Raw genomic sequence first — 23,942 nt, 5'->3', positions numbered from 1 at the left:
ATCACTTGTTCAAAGTATACAACAAAATAATCATAATACACAGTAACATTAAATTTCAGTGTATCTTTGGCGTAACTCCATCTCTATCCATATGTTGCCCTATGCATTTCGGGACACGGGGTCCCTTCTTCAGTGAATAATTCACATTGCGGGGAATCAGTGAAGTAAAAGAATCGAAGTACGGGAGACGGAGTAGGTTGGACGTAACCGGATGCAGTTTAAGGACAAAGACTGGGTAGTCTAACGAACAATACGAGATTTCAATTTATGAGGTTGTTGTCATTTAAATAGCAACCAGAAGACTCCGTCTTCATAAGACCCTAAAGAAAAGACCCCATGTCCCATATCAGAGGGCCAGTGGTAAAGGGGGCCCCCCAAGTCACTTTCCACCTGCCTTTTCATGGTGGGTTTAACGCCATGAAACGGCCGGAGGAAAAGGACATTGTAATCCCTACGGCGGTGCCTGAGCAGACACCACCACTCTTGTTATTGTTATTGTTATTGTTAACTACAGCTTATATAGCGCCAAATCACCTACAGGTCTCAAGGCGCTTTTGACAGAAAAAGCTAAGCTAGCAATGGAACAGATACATGAAGCTATACCACTAAGTAAGGCTAAAAGCTTCTCTAAACCAAAGTGTTTTTAAAGATTTCCTAAACTGCAGCAAGTTGGATTCTTTGCGAAGGGATTCAGGAAGTTTGTTCCAAACTTGTGGGGCAACCGCCGAGAAAGATCTGCCACCTTTCGTAGATAGTTTATAGCGAGGACAGGACAGCAGTTGAGTGTTAGAAGACCTTAATGATCGTGTCGGTCTATAGACTCCAATGCGTTCTTTAATGTAAGCCGGTGCTTGGCCATAGATAGCCTTATGGGCAATGCACAAACTCTTGAACTCCACCCGTTGTTTTATGGGGAGCCAATGTAGCTTACATAACAGCGGCGATGCATGAGTGCGTATAGGTAGCCGAAAAATCAGCCTAGCTGCATCGTTCAGGACTACTTGCAGTCTATTTATAAGAGTTTTTGGGAGACCCAAATACAGGGCATTCCCGTAGTCTAGTCTCGAAATGATTGTAGCTGAGACAATTGTACGGAGCGTAGAGGGGGAAAGCAAGGGGACTAACTTGCGTAACTGTCTGATTAAGTTAGTGCAAGTCCCAACCACTGAGGAGATCTGGCTGACCATTGACAGCTCATGGTCGATCTTAATGCCAAGACTTTTTACGTTGGAGCAGGGTTTAGGGGTCGGGCCAAGATCTTGCGGCCAAAACAAACCACCCCAAGGGGATGCTTCAGATGAAACCACCAGGACCTCAGTTTTTTCAGGATTGATCTTCAGCGAATTTGCTGTCATCCAATTCGCCTTATGACTAAGTATTTTTTGAGCATGGGTCTGTGCGGATGCAGTGTTCTCGATGCTGAGTAACAACTGAGTATCATCCGCATAGTTAAAGGTTTTACAGCCCATGCTAACTAAAGAGTCAATTAAAGGCTGCAAGTAAAGATTAAAAAGGAGTGGGGACAGGGCAGATCCCTGGGGGACTCCACACTTCAGGGTACCCAGATTTGATATGCGGTCCTCCAATTGAATCCTTTGAGATCTTCCAGAGAGAAAGGATTTAAGCCATTTGTAGGCTACATCTTGTATCCCATCCGCAGCCAATCTGTCCAAGAGCATGGTATGGCTGACAGTATCGAATGCCGCTGACAGATCTAATAATATCAGGGCACTCGGTTTTTTACTGTCAGCCATACCTCTGAGCTCATCAAGCACCGAAAGCATCACCAATTCGGTGCTGTGATGCGCCCGAAAACCTGCTTGGCGTTCGCGGAGAAGGTGGTGTGACTCCAAGAAAGATGACAGGGACATCAGAACATGTTGTTCCAAAATCTTGGACAAGAAAGGAAGCTGAGATATAGGCCTATAATTTTTTAGGTTGATGGGATCAGCCCCCGGCTTCTTTATTAAGGGCCTGACTCGAGCTTCTTTAAAACTAGATGGAAGCTGGCCGGAGTCTAATGATCTATTTAGTAGGGAGACAAAGTGACTACCAAAGGCAGAAAGCGCCATACGAAAAATACTGGGAGGACAAGGATCTGCAGGGGAACCGGATTTTGTTCTATTCATGATCTGTCCTAAGACCGTGGAGTCGATCGGGGGAAACTTAGAGATGGTATGTATTGGCAGAGGAGGTTGAAGATGTGGAAGAGAGGGGTGATTACTGGATGTGTTCTTAGTATCAGTCAAAATAGTTTGTACTTTGTCGAGGAAGTAGTTTTGAAAGGTGTTACAATCAATAGGAGATTCTGATCTTTCTACTTTCTTACTCAACTCTGATAAGATCTTAAAGGTTTCTTTTTGAACATTGTCCGCGTTGTTGATTCGGGCTTCATAGTACTCCGCTTTAGTTGACTGAATATAGCTTTTATATAGTTTAAGAAACGCTTTATAATGATCTTTATCAACGGAATCGTTTGATTTCCTCCAACGTCTCTCTAACAGACGTAATTTAATGTTGTGTTCCCTCAGGGAGGAATTAAACCATGGAGCTCCCTTTACCGTTCTATTTATCTTTTGATTTCTTTCAGGTGCTATTTGATCGATGGCCTGACCAAGATTTTGCATAAGATAGGTATATTCCTGATCCAGGTCCCCATGCATATCATGGGACTGTAAGTTATTAAGAAGGGTGTCCGACAAAGTTTCTGAATCGATTTTCTTCCATTGTCTAACTTTTTTGGATTTAAGGGGTGGAGGTTGAGGCAGAAGGCCATCTACAGGAATGTCACAATTTATCATGTAGTGATCTGACCATATGCAGGGTGTAATATCTGGTAGCACTACAGCCGGGTCAGTGGTCCAAATAAGATCCAGAGTGCGACCTTTGATATGTGTAGGTGCCTCCACTAATTGTTTAAGTCCAAGTGGGGTCATAGTATTTTCCAACAGTCGCGTTGCTCCCTCTTTACATAATTTGTCCCAATGGACATTAAAATCTCCAGTTATTAGGACCTTTTGATAACGTGTACAAATGTCTGAATAATTGGGGTCAATAGGTCATTAAACATTACAGTGGATTTTGGTGGACGGTAAACTGTAAGGATGACCAAGCAGGTGTTTCTCAGTGTAATCTTCACCCCGAGTATGTCCGCTAATTCCACTGTTTTAGACATTAGTATAGTAGCTGTCAGATGTTTTTTTAAAAGAATGGCTACCCCACACCCACGGGCATTATCGGCGCGATTATGCCAAATTGCATCATAGTCATTAGGTAAAGAGGCAATGATATCAGGTAGAGAGTTATCGCCCAGCCATGTTTCTGTAAGGGTTAAAATGTCGATGTCATTATCCTGAAGGAGAGTAAAAATTTCAAGATGGTGTTTTTGTAGTGATCTAGTGTTCAGGCAAGTTAACCTCAAGCTGGGATGACGCCCCGTGATACTCCTATCAGAGGACAATATACTAGACTCTTTTAACTTAGCTAAGGTAGTTTGAGGGTAATGTGAGAGTACTAGTATGTAACAGGTGTAACTCGCCCGAGGAGTATGTCAATCGACAAACAGAGGGATAGGCCCTAGTGCCCGGTTGTGCGCGGACGGGCGCAGACGGGCAGGACTCTGGCACGACTCCGGCGCAGGTCCGGCGCGTCCGCTGTACGCGTCCGCTGCGCGGAGGCATGGCCGTCCCCTTTTAAGCGCAACTAGAGCGCGTCACCCGCCCGGCCCACACCCAATATGGCTGCCAAAGCCAGGAACCAAACCTCGGCGTCAATGCTCGGCCGAGAACCGTCCGGTGGCGGGGGGGGAGAGGACACAAAGCACAAGGGAGCACAAGGAAGTCTCCAGGCTTATTAAATCAAGCCTCAAATAAATGCAGCGTTTAAAAATGCACGTTATACTAAAAATGCACAAAGTAAGAAGGAGAGACCTCCCGGCTTCCGCCTCAGAAGGGGGAAAGGTTCTTCTGTCAAATTCGCTCGCACGGGCTCACTAAGCCCCTTTTAACCCCTTCGACGCTCATGACGAGCTCAGCTCGTCATGGAGTTTCCATTGATTTCAATGGAAATTACATTGAGGTGGTACCAGGGGCTCAGCATCCAAGTGGTTAAGCGCAACTAGAGCGCGTCACCCGCCCGGCCCACACCCAATATGGCCGCCAAAGCCAGGAACCAACCCTCGGCGTCGATGCTCGGCCGAGAGCGGTCCGGTGGCGGGGGGAGGGGAGAGACTTGGAGAGACTTGTAGGGACTGCAGTCTCTCCAATGCACCAACGGGCCCCTTGAGCATATCGGATATGTGGCGGTCGGTCTCTCTGCCGGCCCTCCACCCGCCCGCCATCGTAATGCAGCGTGCGATCATGCACGGACCGACGGCGGTGGGGTCGCCACCGACGGCTTGACGTGGTGGTCCCACTGCCATCGTAATGAGGCCCATTTTCTCAACTCCTAGTAGATTTGGCACAAACAGAGGCAATATTCCAAAGAAGTGTGTGGTAAGTTCAAGCAGTATCAACAATTTTAAAGTCAAGAACAAAACACAATAAAATTCGCAAACCAACTTAGAAATATAGGGAAGAATGAAGTGAGCAAAAAACACCAAGATCATCTAAATGGTATAGGGGAACTACAGTCATGAAATGTAAAAGACTCAAGGCCCATATCTGCAAGAAAAAGTAAAGTAGCAATCCAAATTCAGGTCGATCATCCAGGATAGTGGTCAGATACACCAACCATGTCATCTTGGTCAAAGATTCTACTGTCTGACTGAGACGTTTAAGTGGAATTGACAATCGTCCAGTGGGGTAAGGTAAGGTTGTAGCCCCAAGGGTCCCCCAAGTCATATTCCTCAAGCTCAAATTGAACTCATTGGTTTTGGCACCAAAAGCTCAAAGCAGACCAAGGTTGTTCCTTTGAATTTAGTCACGTTTATGGAAGTCAAAATCCTTCTGAAGAACAAGGCTAGAAGCTGTATCTGGGCAAAGTTCACAGTGAAGTCCTGCTTAGCAAGTTTCAATGCAGAGGGGGCGGACCTGGTGTTCTAGTCTGATTTGGATGCAACCTCCCTTACGAAGCCTCAGCACTTGTCCCAGCCCTTCAAGGTTGGAAAAATTACTAAGTTCCAAACTTCCTCAATGGCTGGAAAAGTTTTTAATAGTCAGTGCTCCAGATCCTAGACTTCTAGGCACCATGTATCTTTTCAGCTAGGGTTACTGCAGAATCCAGTACTCTATGGTCAGTTTGGACCTCTTGGAGCCAGGAGTCTTTCTGTTTTTTGTGTGCCTGAAGCAGGCAAACTGGATAGCAACCACCTAACAGTTGGCAGTTCCAGTCCCCCGGTGCCCGCAGGATTCTGAAGTCCTTCAGTGAGTCCTCTTCTTTCAGAAAGGATTCAGAGGTGTTTTCCTCCAGCAAGGCTTCCTTCTTTGTCTCAAGTGCAGGAATGTTCTGACGTGGTGGTGTCTGAAGTTCCTGATTTAGCGGATGCACTAGACAGGGATACGAGAAATTCTGCAACCCAATCCCAACCACTTTCTTTCAGTCCTACCACCTCCATTTGAAGCTCTTCCTGTTTGCATTCTATAAAATTACCCAGGAGTTGTGTTTCAATAAATCAGAATCCTTCTGCCACCAGGCAGGTCTGTAGCCAGCTCCTTGACAATTACCCTATTTAGAAGAGCTCTAATTCCAACAGACAGCGTCAGAACTGGCTTTCTCCCTCTGATGTGACTGCATACTGCCATTATGGGACAGCCCTGGGAATTAATGGGAGAAATCATCCCCTGCATCACCAAGACAAAAAAAGGTAGTGCTAAAGCGGTCCGTTATTGTGCCACCTGTTCCTACCTGATACCATATTGCTAATCCCTCCTAATTTGTTGTTAACTCTCTCAGGGAAGGATTTACATTGCAGTCCTAGAGGGGTTGAGTGGAAAAACTGATTTTGGGGCCGTTTTGACTCAGGCAGCACAAAGTAAGTTTTATAACGTTCCTTTTCCACTTATGGTATCAACAACTGATTTCTCCAATAAACTAATTTAATCCGATTTTAAAAGGTACGCGAGAATTATCTCTGGAGCATTTTTCTAGCATTTCCCTAGGAGGAGATAGGAAATAAAGAATGTTATCCCTTTAAAGACTCTTCCGCGATAAGTCTAGTGACGGCTGCACAGTGAAATAGCTTTTGGGCGTTATTTCCCTTTAAGAGCATACTGACCCCAATACATAGTCTGACCAATTTTTATATATTAGAAACCTACCATAGGGGCTTACAAGACACACTTTAGGGCTGACTTATGAATTAAGACAAAGAAACTTTTCCCTTGCATGTATCACTGTAGTTCATTTAAACTGCAGCAAACCCAGAGCACAGGGGTGTCCATGGCAGACATATATATTTGTCATATATTTGAGTGGTATAAAAACACAGCGCACCCCACATGGCATTTAACTTCCTTCTCAAAGATAAATTTTCTGCTCCATCTACAATGGCCTTACAATACAGTTAAACAGATCGGTTGGGTAAAACCAATTTTACCAATACCATTTTAGAACCAGTGCACATGCACTGTGGGACTGTATAGCAGTGTCACAGTGCACAGATCCTTAGTACCAGCAAAAAGAGGGCCCAGAAAATGGTGATAAATCTGTGGTGACCATGCAGAAAAAGCAAATTTACTTGATTCCCCAAGTCTACTTTCATTGTTGTTAATGTAAAAGTCTTCATGAGATTACACGGAGTCATTGACCAGCCCCCTCCATGATGAGGCACCGAAAGCATTTGTTAGCTATCTTAAAATTCCATTCAAGCACAAACATGAACTCAGTTCACATTCTGTCTTCCCAAGCATATGCCGGCCTCTTCTTAGTATCTGCTTACCTGTCACTGACAATTGACTATCACGACAAAAGACCCACACATTCACTCAAATTAAATGAGCCCTACTCATAGTCTTTTCCCCTTGCTCTTCTTTGTCCCTTGAAAACACAAGTTCCCTTTGCTGGGTTACATCGTCACTAGGTAGTCACAGCTCATATCTCTTCAGGCTCATTGAAATCAGTGCATGTCTGAAGCTTGCTGTTCCCTTCCCATTGATGGACTTAATGCACAAGTTACTTACCTTCGGTAAGAAACATTAGTTAGTTAGATTCCTTACCTTAGAATATCCCCAGGCGTCAGGTTGGATCCGGAAAGATTTTTCGTCAGCAGCCCCTGAGCGTCGTTAGGCGTCGTCTGCAGCTCCGTGTCCGTCGACGGTGTCGTGATCGCCGGGATGATGTCGCTGGCTTCACAGACCGTTGCGGACCCCTTTTGTGATCCACCTCGATTCCCCAACGTTGATTAAACAGATTCGGCATTTTTCAAGGTATGTACAGTATCGGTAAAAAAAATTTGCCTGCTGTGACACTACCTTATTGCCCACTACTGTGACACGCATTTTCAATTTGTGTCTTACAGGATCCTAAACCATTCGACGAATTTACCTGACTGTGTGAGACCGCGTGAGGCTTTTAATTAAGGTACACTCTGGTCTCCATTAAGTTATAGCTGATTTGATTTGGTCACATTGTTTATATCCCACATAACGACCGACCCTAATTGGCTTTCCCTGCCGTTTTTCAGTATCCGTATCCACGCGGCGGACTCCTCCATTCTGCACAACTACTATCTCCCACAGACACCCCCTTTTTTATCAGGAGATGCGTGCACACACTTGAAACCTTACTACAACTGCCATAGGTAATTTTAATAATAATTCTTTGACCCCATAGATCGGTGACCTACCGCTGTTGCCGTTTGATTGTGCAATCCAACGCACTACATCTGACTGTCCTGCCTCTTCCACTTTGTGGTCTAACGACATCTTTAAATTTTAACCGTGAGTTACTTTAAAATTAACGCACATTTTCTAATGTTTGTTAAATAATCACGGCTAAACGCCTCCTTTGGTCTCTCCTTGCTCCATTGCAGTATCGCTCCCCTGTTCTCGAACGTTCTCCTCCGAGGAACCGCGCCACAACGAGCCGGATTCCACTCACATTTCCTGGTAACCACCTTTTGACCTACTACAACCCATTGTGAGACAGATATGGATCATTTTGACCATCGATTAATTTGATTATTATTTCTTGTTTAGATTACCTGCCCCATTCTGTTCTTCACTGTCCTGATGAAGACCCTCTAGCAAGGTCTCAGCTAGTACCTGCCGCGATTTTGGGTCAAAACGTCGACACACCTTCCCCCTCTCCTCAGCTTCTGTTATTTGCCATTTTTGCATTTTCGTTGAAGCATGAGATCTATCTGATTGTGAACCATTGGTTATATGCCTGTTTCCTGTATCAAATGCCTAAAAACTGATTCATTAATTTGTCACTATTAGTTTTCCCACACTTGTCCATCACCACCCTCATCCCTCCCTTCCCTTCAGGGGCACCAATTGTGTATATATATTTATGCATTTTATGAATTACTTTCAATTTACTGGATGTGCTGGTTGTGATTAAAAACAAGTCTGCAATCTTTTTTCAATTTAGTCTATAATCATCTGTTATTTTGTGAATCGTATATGTTCTGGGAACATTTTTGTTTGTATCATTAACTCACCCAGGTCCCAGTGGCTTTTTGGGTAAACCCCTGTGTTGTTAACACTGCCCGATGTGAAAGGCAGTGACCACCTTAGAAAGAAAAGAAGGGCAAGTCTTCAGAACAACCTTGTCCGGATGGACAGAGAAGAAAGGAGGCTTAGAAGAAAGAGCCTGGAGCTCACTCACTCTTCTGGCAGAGGTGATGCCAACCAGGAAAGCAGTCTTGAGAGTCAGAAGACGAAGAGGACAGTTATGAAGTGGCTCAAAGGGAGCACACATCAGATAGGTTAACAACAGATTCAAGTCCCACAGAGGCATAACAAAGGGAACAGGAGGAAACATGTGAGTAATGCCTTTCTAGAATCTATTTACAACTGGGGACTTGAAAAGAGAAGGCTGATCAGGAAGCCTCAAGAAGGCTGAAACAGCTGAAAGATATCCCTTGATGGTGCCCAGAGCAGAGCCCTGCTGGGCCAGGGAAAGAAGAAAGAGGAGAACCTCAGAAAGAGGGGCAGAAAGGGGATCCACAGCCTTTGCTGCGCACCATGCCACAAATTTGTTCCACCTGCAGGCGTAAACCATTTTAGTTTAGGGATGCCTGGCTGCCAGAATGACATCATAGACTTCAGGAGGCAAGTCAAATGGCATCAAATGCCACCGCTCAATCTCCACGCATGGAGGTGGAGGCTGGACAAGTTCGGGTGGAGGACCGTCACCTGCTCCTGTGACAGAAGGTGCTCCTGAAGAGGCAGTCGAATCGGGGGATCGATTGACAGACTGAGTAGCTCGGGATACCAGTATTTTCGTGCCCAATCCGGAGCCACAAGGATGACTTGGGCCCGGTCGCGCCTGATCTTCTTCAACACTCTGGGCAGAAGTGGTATAGGCGGTAAGGCATTTAACAGACTGCAACTCCACTCGCGACGAAAAGCGTCTCCGAGCGAGTGACGCCTTGGAAATTCCAACATGTAGAACTGATGACATTAGGCGTTCTCTTCGGTGGCAAATAAATCTAACCAAGGCTCTCCCCACTGCCAAAAGAGACTTTGCGCCACGTCCGAGTTCAGACGCCACTCGTGATCCATCATGCACGGCTAAGTTCGTCTGCCCTGGCATTCAGAGAGCCCGCCAGGAGTTGAACCACCAGGGTGATGCCCTGATGCTCCAGTCATGTCCAGAGGCGCAGAGCCTCCTGACAAAGGGTCCACGACCCCACCCCGCCCTGTTTGTTGCAATACCACAAGGCGGTGGTGCTGTCCGTGATCACCTGCACTACACTTCCCCGGACAGAGGGAAGGAATGCCTTCAGTGCAAGTCGGATCGCCCGTAGCTCCAGAAGGTTGATATGGAGCCGGGGCTCCGCCGGAGAACAGAGGCCTCTGATCTCCGCCTCTCCCGTGTGGCCCCCCCCATCCCAGGAGGGACGCATCCGTCACCACTAAGTGCTCCGGTTGGGGTAGGGAGAAGGATCTGCCACTGACCCAATCGCGGTTCGTGAGCCACCACTGCAACTGTCTTGCAGTGCCCTCCGAGATCAGGACGTGGTCGGACAGGTTGCCCTGATGTTGATCCCACAGAACTTTAGGTCCCACTGCAGAGCCCGAATCCGCCACCTGGCGTGATGTACCAGCAGGATGCAGGAGGCCATCAGACCCAGCAGCCGTAGGGCCATCCTGACCGAAACTCAGGATAATGGCTGAAAGATCGGAATCAGAGCCTGAATATCCTGAACCCGCTGTTCGGGAGGTTAGACCCAAAATTGCGCCAAGTCCAGAACTGCTTCGATGAAGAGGAGCTTCTGGGAGGGACTCAGATGTGACTTCGGCACTCTGAGTCCCTGAGCTGATGGAGAACCCCAGCGAATGCAGGAGGTCCGTCGTAGTCTGGAGGTGGGAGACGACTGTTTGGGGCGAGCCGCCTTCAACAACCAGTTGTCGAGATAGGGGAAGACTGGAACCCCTAATCTGGCAGATGAGCTGCGACCACCTTAATCATCTTTCGTGAACACCCGAGGGGCACTGGTGAGGCCGAAGGTGAGCACGGTAAACTGAAAGTGCTTGTGGCCTACCGTGAACCGCAGGTAACGCCGGTGGGCCGGCAGGACGGGGATGTGGAAATAAGCGTCCTGCAAGTCCAACGCTACCATCCAGTCTCCAGGGTCTAGGGCAGCCAGAACCTAAGCTAATGTCAGCATCTTGAACTTCTCCTTCCGGAGGAAGACTTTGACGCTCCTGAGGTCCAAGATAGGGCGTAGGCCCCCTTTGCCCTTCTTGGGAACCAGAAAGTAGAGTGAGTAACAACCCCGTCCTACTTCTGGGCCAGGACGCGCTCAATGGCCCCCTTGGCCAAGAGGGCCTTAACTTCCTCCTGCAGAAGTTGCAAGTGATCTCACGACATGCGGTGGTACTGCGGTCGCATGGCTGGAGGGTTCGCCTCGAAGGGGAGGGAGTAGCCCCTTCGGACGATTTGCAGCACCCACCTGTCCGAAGTGATGGTACGCCAGTATAGCAGGTGATGGCGAACTTTGCCTCCCACTGGCGTGGAATGGGCCTGAAAGTTAGGACTAGGAAGGCTTTGAGGCAGATGCTGCGGGAGCGGATGTTGACTGACCGGTTCTCTGTCCCCCTGCTTCGCCACAGCGGAATCCACATCCACGACCACGTTGAGGCTGGTTCTGCGGCCTGTGGCTGGACGAACATGCGGGGGCGCCCCTTCCCTGGCCACGAAAGGGGCGAAAAGCAGAAGTTTGCTGGCGCTGGGCCGACAGGCCCAAGAACTTGGCCGTAGCCCTGGAGTCCTTAAAGCGCTCCAGCGTGCTATCTGCTTTGTCGCCAAAAAGGCGGCGGCCATCAAAGGGCATGTCCATGAGAGTGCTCTGGACATCCCCTGAAAAGTTTGTGGACCTCAGCCAGGCGTGACGACGAATCGCCACCGTCGTTGCAAACGCTCTGCCCAACGAGTCCATGGTGTTAAGTCCACATCGAATGGAATACCGTGCTGCATCTCGCCCCTCAGCAAGAGCCTGAGCGAGCAGTGTCCTGGCCTCCTCTGGACACTGGGCCAGCACGTCCGCCACCGTATCCCACAGAGAGTGGGTGTAACGGTCCAAAAGGCATGCGTATTAATGGACCGCAACCCAAGACTGAGTGAGGAAAACAGTTTCTTGCCAAACTGTACCATCCTTTTGGATTCCCGGTCCGGAGGTGCGGTCGGGAAGGCAGTTTGGGACTTGGAGGCCTGGATAACCTGACTCTCTGGGGTGGGGTGTACGGACAGAAAGCAGGGGTTGCCCGGAGCTGGGGGGTGGCGCTGGGCCACGTTCCCATCCACAGGAGAGACTGTGGAGGGCTTGGACCAAGTGCCCATCAGAACATCAGTGAGGGCCTCATTAAACTGCAGCAGAGGCTCCGAAGAGCTTACCGACGGTTGAAGCACCTCGGTGAGGAGGTTAGTCATCATGGCCGCTGCAGGGAGCTCCAGGCGCAAGACCTTGGCCGCCTTGCGCAGCACCACAGAATAAGTAGCACCCTCCTCCGTAGCCACGGAAGGAGGAGAGATGAAACCAGTGTCAGGCGAAGTGTCTAGATCACTGGCCTCCCCCAGCTCATCTGCCCAGTCCTGACTTAACTGGCCTTGCTGTGCCAGAGGGTCCTCAGACCCCTCCCAGTCCTCCCCTTCATCCATGTCCTGATAAACAGGCATAAATGATGGAGCCGGGTCATAGGCGAAGGGCGCACCCATCGACCTCGGACCCGGCCCGAAACCAGAAACAGCCTCGTCTGAGGACAGCACGGGGAGTGGTACCGGGAGTGGCACCATGGGGGTCGGCGCCAGTAGAGGAGTTGTGAGGTCAACTGGCATCGACCGGGATCCAGGCCTGGATCCCACGGGGGCCTGCAGCGTCGGGACCGAAGTCGATGCCGGTGCCGGGGCTGAAGCCACTGGCTCGCTAGGACCCCCAGTCGGACCTGCGGAGCCCGGAGGCACGCGGGCAGGTCTCCACGGCGGGAAGAGAGTCCTCATGGCCACAAGGAAGTCTTGAATCTCGCCCGGAGTTGCATGAAGTACAGGGACCGGAGGGTGTGGGACCGGATGCGACTCCTGCGGCTTCGGGGGAGCCGCGTGGGTGGTGCCACCCGAACCCTCGACCGAGTCGCGCGAGGGGAGTCAGAAGAGCGATGTCGCCTCTTCGACTTCTTCTTGCCATGCCTTGACTTACCTGAGTGCGAGGACTTGGATCCCAACGAACGGTGATGACTGCGGCTCCGCGACCGGTCCCTCGACTTTCTCCTCGGTCGGGACCTCGAGCGGCGCGGAGCCGACTGCCGGATCTCGAGGAGCTTGCGGGACCGCTCCCACCTAGTTTTCGACGTCAAGGCCCGGCAGTCGGGGCACGACTTGTCATCGTGGTTGGCCCCAAGACAGTAGAGACACCGATGGTTGGAGTCGGTAACCAACATCAGTCGGTGACAGGCGTCACACGGCTTGAACCCAGGCATCCCTACCGGCACCAGGAGTCGAAGTCGACTCGAAAAAGACAGACAACATGTTTAAAAAGTTAGTCAAAAAATGACTAAGGACCCGATTCCCTCCGTCTTTTTTCGGGAGGTGGAGAGCCTACAGCGACGTTTGTTTTGGGACGGACGTGCTCGTATTGCTCTCCCCAAGCTCACGCTTCCCTGGTACGATGGAGGCATTGCTCTCCCCGACATTAAGCGTTACTATTGGGCCTCTCAATTGAGTGCGATTAATCATGCTACTTACTCACCGGGTCCTTCGCCGGCCTTTGATATGGATAAACACCTTTTACCGGGCGGGACTTTCTCTAGGGCGCTTTATTTCAAGGGTATTGGTAGGACACTAAGATTGCTGTGCGTATTTGGCATGATGCGACTGTTGCTTTGGGATGGGGTGAAAGATTGACTCGTGCTACTCCATTGTATGCCTCTGAACGGTTGGGTTGTTTGTGAAGAACGAAAGGGTTTGAAAAATGGGACATGATTGGCATCAGTAGAGTGGGTGACCTCTGGACCAAGGATAATGTCAAAACCTATGAGGCGTTGCGGACGGAATATGAGACACAGAGTTTTTCAGATACGTTCAAGTGCGCCATGCTTTGTTGTCGGTTTTTACTGTGGGCACTGATGTCCCCGAGTCCTCCCCTCTGGAGGACCGTATATTGGACGGTTATGTTCCTGACAGCACGATCTCATTGATTTATAAAAAATTGATCAACAATCGTGCTGATTTACTTGTGCGTCTCAGAGCGGTCTGGACCGAGGATGGGTTGGAATTAGATGACGAAGACTGGCAATCCGCATTGTTGTCTCCTAAGGAGGTTGCCATTCCTGCCCGTCTCCGCTTCGTCCAACTTAAGATCCTTCACCGTATCTATGTCACTGGTCCGAGTCTGGTGCGAATGGGCTATTCTCTGGATGGGTTGTGTAAGCGTGGTTGCGGCATGCCTGGAACTTTCCTCCATATTCTTTGGGAATGTTCGGTGGTTGCAAAGTTTTGGACGCGAGTGCATGCTGTGATGGAGGAGGTTACAGGAGTGTCTCTGCTCCCTGAAGCTAGGCGCTGCCTCCTGAATGTATGGGAACCGAATGATTATTCTGTGGCTCAGATCCGTTGGGCGACCCTCGGTAACATGACAGCTAAGAGAGACATCGCACAGCTGTGGGGTTCCCAGAGGTCGCCCACGGTCTTGGCATGGAAGGAGGGCATGGACTGGTGCATGTTCAGGGAAAAAACGGTGTATCTGGCCAGGGGTAGACCTAAGCAATGGAATAGGGTTTGGTCTCAATGGAATGCATATCGTGGGAATATTTGCACTCCCCCACCGGACTTACTGCCTGATACCCCCTTGACCCCGTAAATGACATTCCACGTACTGTTTGATATTGTGATTACTGCATTCTTTCCCCACTGCCCCCCTCCTTCCTGACGTATTGTATGTGTATAACTTAATCTAACCATTAGAGTGATGCTCTCTGAAGACACATGATCGTCTGTATTGTATCTTAAATGCCTTGATTGTTGTTATTATGTTTTAATTGTTAATAAAAGTTTTAAAAAAAAAAGTATTGAACCCCTGCTGAGGAGTGCTGTACTCTCCCATTAAAAGTATTGAACCCCTGCTGAGGAGTGCTGGTACTCTCCCATTAAAGGTATTGAACCCCTACTGAGGAGTGCTGTAATCTCCCATTAAAAGTACTCAACCCCTGCTGAGGAATGCTGGTACTCTCCAATTAAAAGTATTGAACCCCTGCTGAGGAGTGCTGGTACTCTCCCATTAAAAGTATTGAATCTCCTCTAAGAAGTGCAGGTACTCTCCCATTAACAGTATTGAACCTCCATTGGGAAGTGCTGGTACTGTCCCAGTAAAAGTATTAAACTCCTGCTGCGAAGTGTTGGTACTCTCACATTAAAAGTATTGAACCCCTAAATAAAAAAAAAAAATGCCCAAGGGTACGCTCTTCCCGGATCTGCGCTTGCTGGCGAGGAAAAAAGAAGAACTGACGTCAGCGCGCGAGGGCGGCATCTAAGTACTCCAGCGACATCATCCCGGCGATCACGACGCCGAAGACGGGCGCGGTGCCGCAGACGATGCCTACTGACGCGCAGGGGTACTGCTGACGAAAAATCTTTCCGGATCCAGCATGATGCCTGGTGATATTCTAAGGTAAGGAATCTAACTAACGTGTTTCTTTCAGATAGATCCTCTGCATTAACTGAATAATAAAGTGCTACTCGTACGCTAAAGCTCATACTCTATACATCATTCATCCCCATGCCATTACCAATTCAAGAGCAGAAACCTATGCCAGGAGAGAGCGCCACTTGTATCCGTCACGTGCAATACCAACAGGCTTTTCAAATAGCACTCACTGCAATACTACACTCTTCCAACCAAGCACTGCTACTTCTCTGCTAATGCCTTTATGTGTCTCATCAGGGGTCCAAAACACTAGATAAATGCCCATGAAAAACAAAACTCATGCAGCAATATCTATACTTGTCTCACTCCTGATACCCACTCATCCACATCTATGACGACCATGCTTCCACCTACTCTTGACTGCAGACAGTACTCTTCCAAGCCAAATTGCCTAACTCTGATCGACAAAAAAAGCTACCCCAGAACTCCTCATTTTGTTAATGAGATCCATATGTACAAGACTTCCTCAAATGCAGTCCATTTTGGCTCTCGCTTTTCCTCTCTGAAGGACATTAGCATAACAGAAACATGAAGCTATACATCTACAATACCTGCAGCTCTCCACAAGAACATAACTCCTTCTCTACTCACAGATCCCTGTCCTTACATCTAAATCTACTGGTGCTATCCCCAACATATCCCTCCGTTACAGCCAGAAGCTGCAATTCATCAACAAACATGAAGTTAAAAAGAGTTAATGTGCGCTGCAATAATCATCAAAAACAGAAATTTTACATTTTTAAATCCACCTCAATATCCACCCACACCACATTATTGTCCTTAGCCCAGCACTGCTTCACTACCATCTAACCCTCAGGCTCAGATTCCGGTACTTTACTTGCTATTACCTCACTACTAAAATAGTCTCGTGTGACAACCTGAGGGCCTTGACCACCCAGCCCATCTGCAAAAAAATAGTGGCTTCTTATCAAATCAGGCTCAGCAACACTTACACCACTGCAACCTTATGCATACAGACTAATGAAAATGAATATGGGTCCACTGGTATACTTTGTATTCTGCAACTTGCCTTTTTATTCCCAACAAGTTCACAGTTATGGTTTATATTGCCACTTTTCATAATCGGCCTTCATTACGATGTCCTAGAAAATTTCAATGCAGTACTTTTGCACCCAGTGCTACTTTTACTTCAGATAAGGTAATTCCAGGGTGCTGAATTTTAGCATCATTATGTGTTTTAACCTGCAGAAATTAGCAATCCCGCATTCATTTATCAATTTTCCACATTTCTGGATACTTTTCCAAAGGCACATACTGCTTAGTTTGTACTGGAAAAATGTGTCAGCGAAAAGCCTTGAGAGTACGTGATTACACTAGTTCCACCCAAATCGAGATTATCAGACACGTCATACTGAGGGCCTAAATTCTTATGAGCCATTTTACATGTAACCTAGGCACACCATTTTAGGATAAAGAGCTGAAGACGGAAATATAGTCAAATACAGTGTGTTTCATTTATCAGATATCTGGATCAAGCATACTGTACCTCAAGGAGTTTTATTTCCACCGTATCATGCACTAAATCAAGGCCCATTCGCTTCTCGCGATGAAATAGACATTCTTGTGCTATCTGAAAAAGACAAAAAATATATATTTTTCTCAGAAACTTTATGTGTGATTTTCTTGCCTTTCCTATGCTACTTTATGAATATAGTTCGGAGCGACAAAAACTGAAATACAATGCATGGCTATACAAAACGTTGAATAATAATAATAATAATAATAATAATAATAATAATAATAATAATAATAATAATAATACATGGAAGGTATGAATTGAATACTAGAACAATGTGTTCCACAAATAAAAGGTGATGGACCTTCTTCTCCTCTGCCTCCTGGTCCTAAAAATCACACATTGTAAGCAAGTATGGTACAGTGGTTGCTAAACCTCGTGATAAAGCTAAAATGTTGATGATTGGTGTTATGAAAATATTTCATGTTTTCGGTTGATTCATAAAAGAAACCCATCAATTTGCCTGAGTGAAGAACGTATGTATATGTGGAAGCGACTGCATATACTATGGGCCTGGTCAGGACTATGGCAGTCCATTAGACGCCCGTAGTTGCAGTGGCGGTCTGCGGACCCCCAGACTGGTGGTCCACCCGCTGTATTACCACTTTGGAGGTTGGACCGCCACTGGACTGCTGATACCACCGGGGAAGCATGATCCTGCAGCTATCAGGGGAAGTAACTTGCTAGTGGTGCTGCTGCAGCACATACAAGCATATTAAGAGTCCCCCCACCGGTGGTTAGCCTGCCGTGAAAATGGTGGCGGTGAGGAAACTAAAGGGGCCCTAACATGGACTCCTGCTACTCCTGAGTCAGGGGGTACATGCTATAGGATGCTATAGAAAGTTAAAATCTAGATGTTGTTATATTTGAAAACCCAGCACACACATATATTTTATATATAAGCTGCTGTTCTCAACCCACCACAGACTTGCAGTAAAACCAGGTGCTGGCACTTTCTGTCCCCTGAAAATGCAAGGGAGTGGTTAGGTGTCTGGTGGAAGACTGTACAGAAGAAACAGAGATGTGTCAGATGAAAACAGAGAAGGTGCAGTGGGAAATAACAGTAACAGAACAGCTGCAAACATTGATAGTGAGGCCTCTAAGAATTGCTAATACTCTGTTTTGGGGAACATGAAGCGTTGATCCCTCTGATGAAATTGGACAACCAATCTAAATGAGATAACCGGGTGGTGGAGCAGTTAGCAGAAGAGATTTAAAACTCAATGGAAGCTCAACTAAGTGAATAGTTGATGAAGAGATGCCCTCCCCTGTTTTAGCCCCACACAGAGTTGACTTTAAGAAGAAGAATGTGTGTAGAGAGATTTATGACGCTGGTGTACATCTTTACTGAAGTGGTGGTTTATGGAAGCATCAATAGTGGTTAGGATAGCTCCCTCATTATTTTGAACAATGACTACTGTTGTTTAGTTTGAGGGGATAAGAGTCATGTTGTGGTAGTACAAGGGGTGTATGCCTGTCAAATCCTGTGGTCATTCAGTGATTTTTGGAAACTTTGATGGTTCTAAAGTTTGGGATACAGAGCATTGGGAACTGGAAGTTGTAGGCCTGTCACAAAATGGGTGGTAGTTTGTAAAGTTTTGGCTGTTTAGTTGTTTATTGTCAGGGTTATTATACATATACAGGGCTCATTAGTCCTGACAATCGGGGAACACCTCCTTAAGTATCTAAGGAAGTAAGAAACCTTGCAATTACCATGGACTCCAGACTCCAAATTATCAATGAATGGCCAAGTGGACAAGTTAGCAAAAGCAAGCTTCATTTCTATGAAAACTCTGCGATGTATCTTCCCCACCTAAGATTTCCACAGAAGGTCCAATCTCTCTTGTACTATCTAAACTCGATTACGCTAATTTGGCCTCTACCATGGATCATCTTTATCAACTATGCAACAACTACAATTAATTTAGAACGCTGCTGCCAGACTACTCCAACATGTAAAGCCACAAGCACACGTCTCCCCTGCCTTGAGGGTCCTATATTGGTTACAAGTTGCCAGAAGATCCACCTTCAAGCTGCTTTGTATCACTTACATAGCAATACATGGAACAGGACCACTTTTTATCAGGAATAAAATCACGAAATACATACAACAAAGGAAACCTCCACTCAAGACTGGCACCTCGCGTCAAAATAGCAGCATGCATGAAAAAAACCATGGGCAGTACATCTTGCTCCCTTCAACCAGTCAAGTCAATTCATTACCCACAAACATAGGAGCAACAGAAACTATCTATCTTCAGAAGACTACTGAAGAGTTGGATCTTTCCTACAGGACCACCACACTGAAACACAAATGTTCAGCCTATGCCTGTGCATGTAAATATGCATAATTAGATTTTATATGGATGCCATTGATGAAGGGATCGTAATCCCGAAACCGGTCTGGCTGTGAATTCGATGGTGAAACTTTGTTTGCATCTCCTGCTGGCTGCTGTTTCATTAAAGAAATGGATTTATTCAACGCCGATCTTGTGGTTTCCTTCCTTTTCGGGGCTAAACTGTGTGTTTGATTTTGAGCGGCTGAGCCCAGCCGCGGAAGGAAAACCTGCCGTTTTCACGGACCGTGTGATGGCGCCTTATGGGTGTCATTGAATTGCGGGAGACCGGCTGTCCAGAAGCAGCAGAACAAACGCAACAGGACATTACAGCAAGGTTTTTCACCAGCCCACAAGGGTTGAACTGCGCTTTTTTAATACTTTTGTTAGTGATGAACTCACTTGAGACTTTTAATCAAATGTGCACTACGAGATCCAGGAGGCCGCTTTTTTGCGACCACGCCCACTGAGGCAGGACTGTTAAAACCACGTGCACTTTACATCATCACCGCAAATGGATGCCATTGATGAAGGGATCGTAATCCCGAAACCGGTCTGGCTGTGAATTCGATGGTGAAACTTTGTTTGCATCTCCTGCTGGCTGCTGTTTCATTAAAGAAATGGATTTATTCAACGCCGATCTTGTGGTTTCCTTCCTTTTCGGGGCTAAACTGTGTGTTTGATTTTGAGCGGCTGAGCCCAGCCGCGGAAGGAAAACCTGCCGTTTTCACGGACCGTGTGATGGCGCCTTATGGGTGTCATTGAATTGCGGGAGACCGGCTGTCCAGAAGCAGCAGAACAAACGCAACAGGACATTACAGCAAGGTTTTTCACCAGCCCACAAGGGTTGAACTGCGCTTTTTTAATACTTTTGTTAGTGATGAACTCACTTGAGACTTTTAATCAAATGTGCACTACGAGATCCAGGAGGCCGCTTTTTTGCGACCACGCCCACTGAGGCAGGACTGTTAAAACCACGTGCACTTTACATCATCACCGCAAATGGATGCCATTGATGAAGGGATCGTAATCCCGAAACCGGTCTGGCTGTGAATTCGATGGTGAAACTTTGTTTGCATCTCCTGCTGGCTGCTGTTTCATTAAAGAAATGGATTTATTCAACGCCGATCTTGTGGTTTCCTTCCTTTTCGGGGCTAAACTGTGTGTTTGATTTTGAGCGGCTGAGCCCAGCCGCGGAAGGAAAACCTGCCGTTTTCACGGACCGTGTGATGGCGCCTTATGGGTGTCATTGAATTGCGGGAGACCGGCTGTCCAGAAGCAGCAGAACAAACGCAACAGGACATTACAGCAAGGTTTTTCACCAGCCCACAAGGGTTGAACTGCGCTTTTTTAATACTTTTGTTAGTGATGAACTCACTTGAGACTTTTAATCAAATGTGCACTACGAGATCCAGGAGGCCGCTTTTTTGCGACCACGCCCACTGAGGCAGGACTGTTAAAACCACGTGCACTTTACATCATCACCGCAAATGGATGCCATTGATGAAGGGATCGTAATCCCGAAACCGGTCTGGCTGTGAATTCGATGGTGAAACTTTGTTTGCATCTCCTGCTGGCTGCTGTTTCATTAAAGAAATGGATTTATTCAACGCCGATCTTGTGGTTTCCTTCCTTTTCGGGGCTAAACTGTGTGTTTGATTTTGAGCGGCTGAGCCCAGCCGCGGAAGGAAAACCTGCCGTTTTCACGGACCGTGTGATGGCGCCTTATGGGTGTCATTGAATTGCGGGAGACCGGCTGTCCAGAAGCAGCAGAACAAACGCAACAGGACATTACAGCAAGGTTTTTCACCAGCCCACAAGGGTTGAACTGCGCTTTTTTAATACTTTTGTTAGTGATGAACTCACTTGAGACTTTTAATCAAATGTGCACTACGAGATCCAGGAGGCCGCTTTTTTGCGACCACGCCCACTGAGGCAGGACTGTTAAAACCACGTGCACTTTACATCATCACCGCAAATGGATGCCATTGATGAAGGGATCGTAATCCCGAAACCGGTCTGGCTGTGAATTCGATGGTGAAACTTTGTTTGCATCTCCTGCTGGCTGCTGTTTCATTAAAGAAATGGATTTATTCAACGCCGATCTTGTGGTTTCCTTCCTTTTCGGGGCTAAACTGTGTGTTTGATTTTGAGCGGCTGAGCCCAGCCGCGGAAGGAAAACCTGCCGTTTTCACGGACCGTGTGATGGCGCCTTATGGGTGTCATTGAATTGCGGGAGACCGGCTGTCCAGAAGCAGCAGAACAAACGCAACAGGACATTACAGCAAGGTTTTTCACCAGCCCACAAGGGTTGAACTGCGCTTTTTTAATACTTTTGTTAGTGATGAACTCACTTGAGACTTTTAATCAAATGTGCACTACGAGATCCAGGAGGCCGCTTTTTTGCGACCACGCCCACTGAGGCAGGACTGTTAAAACCACGTGCACTTTACATCATCACCGCAAATGGATGCCATTGATGAAGGGATCGTAATCCCGAAACCGGTCTGGCTGTGAATTCGATGGTGAAACTTTGTTTGCATCTCCTGCTGGCTGCTGTTTCATTAAAGAAATGGATTTATTCAACGCCGATCTTGTGGTTTCCTTCCTTTTCGGGGCTAAACTGTGTGTTTGATTTTGAGCGGCTGAGCCCAGCCGCGGAAGGAAAACCTGCCGTTTTCACGGACCGTGTGATGGCGCCTTATGGGTGTCATTGAATTGCGGGAGACCGGCTGTCCAGAAGCAGCAGAACAAACGCAACAGGACATTACAGCAAGGTTTTTCACCAGCCCACAAGGGTTGAACTGCGCTTTTTTAATACTTTTGTTAGTGATGAACTCACTTGAGACTTTTAATCAAATGTGCACTACGAGATCCAGGAGGCCGCTTTTTTGCGACCACGCCCACTGAGGCAGGACTGTTAAAACCACGTGCACTTTACATCATCACCGCAAATGGATGCCATTGATGAAGGGATCGTAATCCCGAAACCGGTCTGGCTGTGAATTCGATGGTGAAACTTTGTTTGCATCTCCTGCTGGCTGCTGTTTCATTAAAGAAATGGATTTATTCAACGCCGATCTTGTGGTTTCCTTCCTTTTCGGGGCTAAACTGTGTGTTTGATTTTGAGCGGCTGAGCCCAGCCGCGGAAGGAAAACCTGCCGTTTTCACGGACCGTGTGATGGCGCCTTATGGGTGTCATTGAATTGCGGGAGACCGGCTGTCCAGAAGCAGCAGAACAAACGCAACAGGACATTACAGCAAGGTTTTTCACCAGCCCACAAGGGTTGAACTGCGCTTTTTTAATACTTTTGTTAGTGATGAACTCACTTGAGACTTTTAATCAAATGTGCACTACGAGATCCAGGAGGCCGCTTTTTTGCGACCACGCCCACTGAGGCAGGACTGTTAAAACCACGTGCACTTTACATCATCACCGCAAATGGATGCCATTGATGAAGGGATCGTAATCCCGAAACCGGTCTGGCTGTGAATTCGATGGTGAAACTTTGTTTGCATCTCCTGCTGGCTGCTGTTTCATTAAAGAAATGGATTTATTCAACGCCGATCTTGTGGTTTCCTTCCTTTTCGGGGCTAAACTGTGTGTTTGATTTTGAGCGGCTGAGCCCAGCCGCGGAAGGAAAACCTGCCGTTTTCACGGACCGTGTGATGGCGCCTTATGGGTGTCATTGAATTGCGGGAGACCGGCTGTCCAGAAGCAGCAGAACAAACGCAACAGGACATTACAGCAAGGTTTTTCACCAGCCCACAAGGGTTGAACTGCGCTTTTTTAATACTTTTGTTAGTGATGAACTCACTTGAGACTTTTAATCAAATGTGCACTACGAGATCCAGGAGGCCGCTTTTTTGCGACCACGCCCACTGAGGCAGGACTGTTAAAACCACGTGCACTTTACATCATCACCGCAAATGGATGCCATTGATGAAGGGATCGTAATCCCGAAACCGGTCTGGCTGTGAATTCGATGGTGAAACTTTGTTTGCATCTCCTGCTGGCTGCTGTTTCATTAAAGAAATGGATTTATTCAACGCCGATCTTGTGGTTTCCTTCCTTTTCGGGGCTAAACTGTGTGTTTGATATACATATATATATATATATAATAATATATATATATATATATATATATATATATATATATATATATATATATATATATATATATATATATATATATATATATACAGTCTGCTTCTCCTCCTTACGGTACAGAGAACCACAGGACACAACAGGATTTCTTTTGTTGTTTTATTTGATGAGGTTTGCATTGACCGGTTTCGGCGTCATGCCTTTTTTTAAATGCGCTTCTCAAAAACAAGGTGTTTCCTCTTACAATTTTTATGCAGACTGGCTCCTCCTTCCCAAGTGGTGGTTGGCCCACCTGCACCACGTTCGCCGTGCTTGCACAATTAATCGAGGGACTACCAGTCCCATGGTGCTGCAAGCTTGCTACAAGCGGTGCCGGTGAAGAGGAAAAACATTGCATTTAACGATGTTCATTTTTTTAAAATCCTTTTCATTCGCCCATCAAGCTCCGTGTATAAGCAATTTGTTAGGAAGCAATTGCATTCACAACGCCCTTTTCACCACGGAGGTAAATGATGGTGGGTCAAGTCGATAATCCGATACCTCGGCTACAGTCAAACAAAGTTCCCATGTTGCCTTGACCTACTTCTTTGAAAGGGTCCTGGGTTCGCGCCACAGGCTGCGCGATTGAAATACAGTCAGCTTCTCCTCCTTACGGTA

The 23,942-nt window shown here is 47.2% G+C and overlaps 1 protein-coding gene across 1 annotated transcript in view; it reads right to left on the bottom strand.

The window, feature by feature from the left end:
* Positions 1 to 23,942, bottom strand: part of LOC144784369 (tektin-3-like) — a 590,516-nt gene that overhangs the window by 474,732 nt on the left and 91,842 nt on the right. The window contains exon 2 of the mRNA XM_078663100.1: positions 16,812 to 16,895. Within this exon, the coding sequence (XP_078519226.1) occupies positions 16,812 to 16,895 (84 nt within the window). The remainder of the gene's footprint in view (positions 1 to 16,811; positions 16,896 to 23,942) is intronic.

Source organism: Lissotriton helveticus, chromosome 10 (assembly GCF_964261635.1).
Source record: "Lissotriton helveticus chromosome 10, aLisHel1.1, whole genome shotgun sequence".
Classification (NCBI taxonomy): Eukaryota; Metazoa; Chordata; class Amphibia; order Caudata; family Salamandridae; genus Lissotriton; species Lissotriton helveticus.
This window is presented reverse-complemented; position numbering and strand designations above follow the sequence as displayed.